At 51.4% G+C, this 9,357-nt stretch overlaps 1 protein-coding gene across 1 annotated transcript; it reads left to right on the top strand.

Moving 5' to 3' along the window:
- Positions 1 to 356: 356 nt before the first annotated feature.
- On the top strand, positions 357 to 8,618 carry LOC308547890 (myeloid cell surface antigen CD33-like). Its single transcript, XM_081118823.1, has 7 exons — positions 357 to 424; positions 489 to 866; positions 1,022 to 1,300; positions 1,520 to 1,567; positions 3,067 to 3,163; positions 3,453 to 3,534; positions 7,698 to 8,618. Exons 1-7 carry the CDS (start codon positions 391 to 393, stop codon positions 7,869 to 7,871), a joined length of 1,092 nt encoding a protein of 363 aa, XP_080974949.1. The 5' UTR covers positions 357 to 390; the 3' UTR covers positions 7,872 to 8,618.
- The last annotated feature ends 739 nt before the right edge of the window (positions 8,619 to 9,357 follow it).

The raw sequence follows: 9,357 nt of genomic DNA, 5'->3' as shown, positions 1-9,357 counted from the left end.
GGAGGGGTTGACCAGCTGCCTGGAACAGGCAACAGAGCTCAGAAAAGCCCCTAGTATGAGCGAACCTCAGGGGACTCATGTGTCCCATCCTCAGATGTCCTCAGAGGTGCTGGTCCTGCTCCGGTGCTGGAGGGAAGCCCCAGGGATGGGACAGGACTGGGGCCTGGTCCCTGTGTGTTCTTCTCTGGGCGGGTGGCCAGGGCCTCTGGGCTGTGGGGTGTCCGCCTGCTCTGTGCAGAGAGGGGAAGCGCTTTGGCTCTGAGGTTCCCCTTTTGTGAAGGGCCAGGATCTCCTGCTCCTCCCCAGCTTCCGTGGACTCACCACGGTTCCCCTCCCACTGCCTTCTTTCTTTCCTTATTCACAGGAGCTCAGTAACCCTCTGGGTCAGAGATGCTGCTGCTGCTGCTGCTCCTGCTGTGGGCAGGTGAGTGCCTGAGGGGGGAGGGAGGGCAGCAGGGGGACTGCAGCTGACCCGCCTTTCCCTGCAGGGTCCCTGGCTCAGGATACAGGATACCAGCTGAAAGTGAATTCATCTGTGATGGTGCAGGAGGGCCTGTGTGTCTCTGTGCACTGCTCCTTCACCTACCCCTGGACCTATGGGAATTACCCTGTTTATGGCTTCTGGTTCCGGGAAGGGGCTGATATATACCAGGATGCTGCTGTGGCCACCAACCACCCACATCGTGAAGTGCAGGAGGGGGCCCGGGGCCGATTTCACCTCCTCTGGGATCCCCAGGCCAAAAACTGCTCCCTGGACATCAGAGATGCCAGGAGGACAGATGATGGATTATACTTTTTTCGGGTGCAGAAAGGAACTTCTTTGTTATATTCTTATGTACGGAACAAGCTCTCCCTGCATGTGACGGGTAAGGAGCGGGCTCCAGGAGAGGCCTCAGGGGAAGCTCACGGTGGCTCCAGAGCAGGCCTGGGATGGAAGGACCTGGACTGCAAAGCCTGGGGCTTCTGTCAGGGCCGCACCTGGGCCCTCCCTCCTGACACCGTCTCCCCCTCTCCTCACCAGCCCTGACCCGCACACCTGACATCCTCATCACAGGGGCCCTGGAGTCCGGCCGCCCCAGGAACCTGACCTGCTCTGTGCCCTGGGCCTGTGAGCGGGGCTCGCCCCCCATCTTCTCCTGGACCTCAGCTGCTCACACCTCCCTGGGCCCCAGGACCCGCTTCTCTTCTGTGCTCACCCTCACCCCACGGCCCCAGGACCATGGCACCAACCTCACCTGTCAGGTGCATTTTCCTGCAGCTGGTGTGACTGTGGAGAGAACCATCCAGCTCAACGTCACCTGTGAGTGCTGGGCCAGGACACCAGGGTCCCTGATGGTGTGTGGAGCAAGAGGGCCAGGCTGGTGTGCTGGGTGCTTTGTCCTGGGGGCCTGGCTGAGCAGGTGACTAGAGGACAAATCCTTGTCCCTCCTGCATTTCTCTTGCATCTGGGGGTTGGGTGATACCTACATGATCCTCACCCCATCTCACTGACAAGGGAACTCCTCTCTTCCTGTCCTAGGTGCCCCACAGAACCCAACAACAGGTGACTGCCTAGGAATTGGCTCAGGTAGGAAGGAGGCCCCTGTCCATGGGGCCTTGACTGAAGTGGGGCCTCTACCTGGTGGATTCAGAGCTGTACTTCCAGAGTTCAACAGGGGGGAGCGGCCTCGGTTAGACATGAGAACCCCCATCCAGCCTCTACCCTATTGTCCTTCTACTGCCAGGGTGACCCACCACCTCCTCCCTGCCCATTCTAAAAGACGCTCTTTGACTTCCTCCAGTCACAGATGCCTTGCGGCATTTTAAAGTAGACTTTAGTTTTTAGAGCAGTCATAGGTTCACAGCAAGACTGAGCAGGAGGCAGAAGGTAAAACGATTTCCCCTAAACCTGCTGCACCCTCCCTCCTGCAGGTCACCCACCAGTGGGGACATTTGTACCACTGATGAACCTACACTGACACATCATCATCACGAAACCCCATCATCTACATTCAGATTCACTCTTGGTGTTGCATATACTATGGTCTTGGACATTATATAATGACATGTGTCTGCCATTATAGTATCATGTAGAGTAATTTCACTGCTCCAAAAATCTCTATTTTTTGCTGTTGCTGTTAATCCTCACTGAGGGTATATTTTTCCATTGATTGTTAGAGAGAGTGGAAGGGAGGGTGAGAGAAACATTGATGTGAGGGAGACACATCAATTGGTTGCCTCCCACATGCACCTCGAGTGGGGCCAAGGATTGAACCTGCAACCAAGGTATGTGCCCTTGACAGGGAATCGAACCCGTGACCCTTTGGTCTGCAGGCCAACAATGCTCTAACCACTGAGGCATATCAGCCAGGGTCGAAAATCCCTATTTTTTGACTGCCAATCCCTCGGCCCTCACCCTGATCTATCTCTGGAGCTCAGTACTCCCCCTGCCCTATTCCCATTGGTAATGGCATCTGGTACCCCCCACTGGACAGTGACCCCATTAGGACTCTCTCAGCAGTCCCATCAGACTGTGATAGACAGGTAATGCTCAGAGACACATCCCTGACCCTGGGCTCTTGGGAGGCATGGCCAGAAAGGACCAGGAAAGCTGTCTGGGTCTTGCCTGAAGGTCTGAGAACCTCCCTACTTTCATCTTCTTCTGGAGGCACAAAAGACCACCTTTGACACTTTGGAGGCCAGGAGAGAAGATTTAGACCCCTTCCCAGGAAGGGAGGAGAGACAGGTCTTTCTGCATCCCACAGCACTCTGTGTGTCTCTCTCCCTGGAGTCCCCATGGGATCCTGAGCCTCAAGGTCATGCTGCAGCCAGGTCTGGGGTATGTTGTAGAGATACCCTAGATGGAGAAGAACCCAGGTCCCAGAATAGATGAAGTTTGCTGCACAGGAATGTGGGGATTGGATTGGAAGTGTCACGTAGACCCTGTCCTTCATTCCACGGTTGTGGAAGACCAAGGTGCTGAGCCCTGGATGGGAGGAGAGGGGCACCCATCTCTTCATGCTCTCGAGGAGGGAAGACATGCCTGCTCATCAAGACTGGAGCTCACTCAAGACTCTCTTTCTGCAGGGGAACCAAGGACCAGGGCAAAAGTGGTTCAGGGGGCCATCGGGGGAGCTGGTGTCACTGCCCTGCTGGCTGTCTGCCTTGGCCTCATCTATTTTGTGTGAGCTGGGGCAGGTGTGGGCCAGAGGTGGAGAAATGGGACCTGGAGGGGTTGTGAGGGCCTGGGGCAAGGGTAGGGGGTACAGTGGTGGTGAGAATCCAGCCGATCGCCGCTGAGCCAGCTTCAGTCTGTTCCCAGCTCCGGTCCCAGGTATCTGAGAGTGGGGGGACCGTGTTACAAATTCTTGTTATGAAGACTCCTGGTCTCGCCCCAACCTTTATCTGCCCTAGTCACTCTCTCCAGCCCCAAAGAGTGACCCTGTGTTGAAAACCCTGGTGTCTCACCACAGAGTGAAGACTCATAGGAAGAAAGCAGCCAGGGAAGGAGTGGTCGTGGACAGCATCTACACTCTGGTGGGACCAGCTTCCCTGGTGAGTGATGTGGGCATCCTGGTATGCAGCCTGCCCACCACACCCCCACTTCCCATGCGGCCCACAGTCACCCTCCATCCAGCATGTCCAGAAATGAGCTCTCCATCTTCCCACTCTTTTGGAAAATGTAGGTTTTATTATTATTCGGGTATGTCAGGCCAATGGATCAGAAAACCATTGTCCCCATTTGTTCCTCACAGTTCCCAAGAGGAGGGGAAAACATCCCACCACAGGGCCACCCAGGGCAGCACCGGGGTCGGCCAGGAGGCAGAAAGAGTGAGGGGGGAAAGTGGGCAGGACCCTTGGTGGCGGTTTCCACGGGGAAGGCCAGGTGAGGCAGGGCAAGCAGGCTTAGAACTGGCTAGTTTGAATAATTTCAGTGGGCTCTGGGCGTAGGGGCCATCTCCCATTGTCTGGTACCAGGTCCTGGTGCGACTGGGGCAGGGGGAGAATGGTCTGAAGTGTAAGAACTCCATGGAGGAGGTTGTTGGAGGTGTGGACTTTGGACTGGACTGGCTGGCTAGTTTGCCACGTGAAACTCACACTTTACTATCTCTAGCAATCGGCCAGTCCTGGCAGAGACAGGACTAGGCTTAGCAAAGCCCCAGATGTCAACACCTAAGAGGCACGTAGTTGATACATCCCCAAACATATTTCTGGTGAGCTCTCCATCTCACCCATGGTGTTCTTGTACCTGACGCCCAGAGACCTGTCCCTGTCCCACCCCGTCCTCCAAGCGCGCCTGTGCTGCTTCTGAACACAGACCCGCATAGCCATTCCCTTCCAGCTGAGCTCCCCTCTTAGCCTGTCTCCTGCTGCCGCTCTCCCATCTCTCCTCCCGGCACCACCCCGTCGCACCCAAGTCTGAAATGCACTGGTTCTCCACGCTGCCAAGCGCCCAGCCATCTTGGTCTGGCATTTGGGGTGAGATAACCAGAGTCACCTTCAATGTTTCGCGCCTCCTAGGCTCGCCTGCTCACTCTCCTCGAGCAGAGTAAGCCTCTTGCGTCTCAGAATCATCGCTCGGCCGCCTCCTCCTCACATGCCTGTGTCAACCCGCCCTGTTCCTGCTCGTCCTCTGAGCTCTGACTCTCATTTATTCATTGAACTCTGGCTAATATGGACAGCACTGTGAGGTTCTTGAGCAGATGACCAGCAATCACTCGTGCATTTATCTCTCCCTTCAGCCATTATCTCCCACTTGTCAACTGTTCTGAGTGCTCGGGTAATATATATATATATATTTTTTACAAATTATTATGTTACAAGTGTAAAATGTCCCTCTTGAAAACTCTCCTTGGCTTGCAGATGGCCACCTTCTCACTGCGTCCTCACATGGCCTTTTCTCTGTGCCCACACATTCTTGGCATCTCTTCTTCCTATAAAGACTTAAGTCATTTTGGGTCCTACCCTAATGACCCCACTTAAAATTAAGTACCTCTTTCAAGGCCCTATCTCCAAATACAGCCCCATTGGGAGTTAGAACTTCAACATATGAATTTGGGGGACACAGTTCAGTCCATAAGACAAACATAGTCAGGGTAACAATGATGAATCTGGTGTGAAGCAGTTGAGTTCTGGATGCATCCTGAAGGTGGGGTCAACAGGATTTGCGAATAGAATGAGTGAGTACACTTGGGGTGCGAGCAGAGATAGCTCACTGCCTTTACCTCATAGGTATCATAGACATCAAAGAGGACTCCGTGGGTGTCAGAGGTGTCACAGATATTCCGAGATGTCACGGGTATTCATAGGTTGTCACAGATGTTCTTAAATGTCAACAGATGTCAATAGATGTCCAAGATAACTTTATGAATATCACAGATGTCCAGAAATGTCACAGACAGTCAGAGATGTCTATTGATCGTCATGGATATTCATGGATGTCATAGACGTCCAGCGATATCATAGAGGTCCACAGATAGTCGTAGATGTCCACAGATGTCCATAGATACCAAGGATGACTCCAATGTGGTTGCCTTGAGCAACTTAAAGAATTGACTTACCAATTCCTGAAATTGCCATCTTTTCAGGAGGGGTATGTTTCTGAGAGGGGATCAAACCTTGTTTTGGTTATTGTAAGTTTGAGGTGCCTCTGAGATGTTTGTGTGAAGGTGGCAAGTAGATGGTCAGAATCTAGAGCTCAGGAGAGGGATCCAGGGGGGAAGCACAGAGATTTTGGGGTCTTCCACACCAAGGTCTGATAGTGGATGAAACCACAAAGAAGAGAAGGGGTCTATGGACAAAGGCCTGGGACCCTCCAGCATTTACAGTCAGGGAGATGTGGTGGAAACAGCAAGAAGACCACTGAAGAAAAAAATGATCAGGACAGTATAGGATTGGGTCCTGATGGCCGAAGGGGGATGAAACTCCAAGGAAGAGAGAGTACTCTTTTTTTTTTCTTTTCCCCCAAATACTAATAAGTCCAGTAGGATAGGATCTGAGAAATGACTTTAAATTTAGCTAAGTGGTTTCAGAGCTGAGCCAAACAAGAGCAGCTCTGGTGGCCTGGCAGAGGCAGATGTCTTGACTGGAGTCAGTTCAAGAGAGAATAGAGGAAGAAGAAGTGAAAAGCCTCTTTTGCGAAATGTTTCAGTAACTCTGGGTCAAGAAATGAGTCTGGAACAGGCTGACGAATCTCAGAGGGAAGGCGGGGGTGGGGGGCTGGGGGGGGAGATTAACCAGAGAACTTATACTCTTAAGTGCATAACCCATGGACACAGACAATAGTGTGGTGAAGGCCTGGGGTGCGGGGGTGGGGGTGTGGAGTGGAAGGGGGTCAATGGGGAAAAAAGGGGACATCTGTAATTCTTTCAACAATAATTTTTTTAAAAAGCAAAGTTAAAAAAACACACACAAATGAGTCTGTAGCAGAAAATGGTTGTACCCTTCAAGCCCTTGGAATTTCCTGGGTAATAGGAGTGTCTTTTTTTTCTAATGAGGCAACCCTTGGTGGATTCCTGGATGGGGGCTGGTCACCAGAAGGACCAAGCCGTGGTGAGCAGCTTAGAAGTTGCAGAGAGGGGAGAGGGCCCGGTGGGAATGGAATTAATGATTGATCATGCCTACACGATGAAACCTCCATCCAAATCCTGAGTGCGGGGCTGGGGGAGATTTCGAGCTGGTGAGCACGGGGAGGGCGGTGCCTTGGAGAGAGCAGGAAGCTCCTTGCCCTGCCCTCATACCTCGCCCGATGCATCTCTCCACCCCGACGCTCGCCTCTGTCCTTTCTCATATCCTTCTGTTACAAGCTGGCACAGCATAAGTAAACTGTTTCCCTGAGTTCTGTGAGTCACTCTAGCAAATTAATTGAGGCCGTGGGAACCTCTGATTTACAGCCAGTTGGCCAGAAGCACAGGTGACAACCTGGACTTGTGGTTAACGTCTGAAGTGACCGGGGGTGGGGGTGGGGGTAGGGATGGGCCTTGGACTGAGCCCTTATCGTGTGGTTTCTGACAATATCTTCAAGTAAATAGTGTCAGAATTGAGCGCAATTGTAGGGTGCCCAGCTGGTGTTGGAGAGTTGCTTGGTGCAAGAGTAAAGGAGAGCCCTGGCCGGGTGGCCCAGTCGGATGGAGCATTGGCCCGTACACCAAAGGTTGCAGGTTCGATTCCTGATCAGAGCACGTGCCTAGGATGCACGTTTGATCCCCAGTTGGGGTGTGCGTATGGGAGGCAACCGATTGATGCTTTTCTCTCACATCTCTCTCTCTCCCTCTCTTTCTGCCTTTCTTCCTCTCTATAAATCAATAAAAAGAATTAAAAAGAAAGAATAAAGGAGAGACACACAGGAAGAGAAGGCATTTTTCATAAACACCTCCCTGCGTATCCAGCGCCCAGCATGTAGGAGGGCTCCGAGAGACCAGGGGTTGAGTTCATGAACAGCAGGTGTGTGACCTTGAGAACTACCTAACTTCTCTGAGACTTAGTGTCTTTCTTTATAAAATAATCGTATTTTCCACATAGGTCTGCGTGGGTGTCCAGTAGAACTAGAAAACAACCAATGAGAGCTATATTTGTTGGCTACGTGAATTGACGAGTCCTTAGGAAATATTCAGTAAGAGAATGGAAGAGTGAACAAAGGTCCTGTCACAATCAAATTCACCTCAGGGACTCCCCCCACCCCTGCCCCGCTCTGACCCAGTTCTTTGCTCTCCATACAGGGTCACCAGAAGAAGCCCAAGTTAAACAGCCCCGCTGACTCCACAGGCTCTGCAGGGGCCCCCTCGACCTCGGGGTTGGAGCCAGAGCTGTATTATGCCTCCATCCACTTTCAGGGGACGAAACCCCCTCAGGAGAACACCCACACCGCGCACTCAACTGACAGGACCCAGTGAGAAGCCAAAACGTCCATACGTCCAGGAAGGGGGACCCATGGGCTGATTTTTGGAGACGTAACGTCCCCACAGTGGGTTTATAAACTAAACTACTGTATACGAGTTCCCTGCTATGTTGGAACTGTCTTAGGCTTTGCGATCAGAGAGACCTGGGACCAAGTTCATGCTCTTTCACTGATGAAGAACGTGACACCACGTGAGCCACCCGACCCCTCCGGTTCTCCATTTCCTGACCTGCCATGAGGTGTGAGGAGTTCAACATCACAGGGTGGCTCTGAGGATTATATAAAAGTACACGTGGAACCCGGCCGGGTAGCTCCGTTGGTGAGGTCGTTGTCCCGATATGCCAAGGCTGTGGTGGGTTCGATCCTCGGTCCTAGGCCGGGGCACATACAAGAATCAACCAATGGCCCTGGCAGGTGTGGCTCAGTTAGCCTTTAAAAGATGGCATTTAAAAGACAGCATCATACAAACTCCATATATTTTCCAGGATCAACTGTACAAATAATGGTTTCTTTCCTTTTGCCTGTAAAAAAGAACGTATATGCTTAGGTTTCTGAGTATTTAGTGGAGTGTTGTCCTGTGCACCAAAAGGTTGCTGGTTCGATTCCCTGTCAGGGCACATGCCCAGGCTGTGGGTGTGCAGGAGGCAACCGATTGATGTTCCACTCTCATACCCATGTTTCTCTTCCTCTCTCCCTCTCCCTTTCTCTCTCTCCAAAAAAACTCAATAAAAATATATTTTATAAAAAGTATCAACCAATCTCTCTCTTCCCCCTCTTCCTCTCTCTGTAAAGTCAATCAATAATTTTTTTAAAAGTACATATAAAAAACACCCAGCAAAAGTCCTGGTACACTGTGAGAGTCTGGTTCCTTTCCCCTTGAACAGAAAGGTGTTAGTGACATGTCACTCAGAGGCTGGGTATATATCCTGTTACAAACACCACATCTGCAACATGTCAGCGTCACCCTCTACTCGGGTCACTTCCCGTCACCTGTCTCCACTCCCGAATCTCCCCTTTCCATCCTGCCTGCCTGCCACTAGTCCTGCTATGGGCAAAATCACTTACTAATGTTTAGAAATTTCCTAAAACTCAGAGCTGACTGTAGTCAAAATAGTGATCTATCTCCTCAGCCCAAAAGAACAATTTTGAAGCCTCTCAACTTGACGCTCTCGGTCAGGAGTCAGGAAAAAAAATTGTAAGGGGACAGAGAGGAAATATTTTAGGCTTTGTAAGCAGCATGGTCTCTGTTGCGACTATGCAATTCTGTGTGCGTGCAAACACAGCCACAGACAGTCTGAAAATAAGTTAATGTGGCTGTTTTTCAACAAAATTTTATTTACAAAAGCCGACAGTCCCCTGGCTGTGGTTTCCTGACCTCTTTTTTAAGTTCTTCTTTTTTCTTTCTTTTTAAATTTTCACCTGAGGATATTGCTTTTCAGAGACCAGTGGAAGGGAGACAGACAGAGAGAGAAACATCGATG

Source organism: Miniopterus schreibersii, assembly GCF_964146895.1.
Source record: "Miniopterus schreibersii genome assembly, chromosome: 18".
In the NCBI taxonomy this organism is placed as follows: Eukaryota; Metazoa; Chordata; class Mammalia; order Chiroptera; family Miniopteridae; genus Miniopterus; species Miniopterus schreibersii.
Note: the sequence above shows the minus strand (reverse complement) of the source record. Positions and strands in the feature narration are given on the sequence as shown.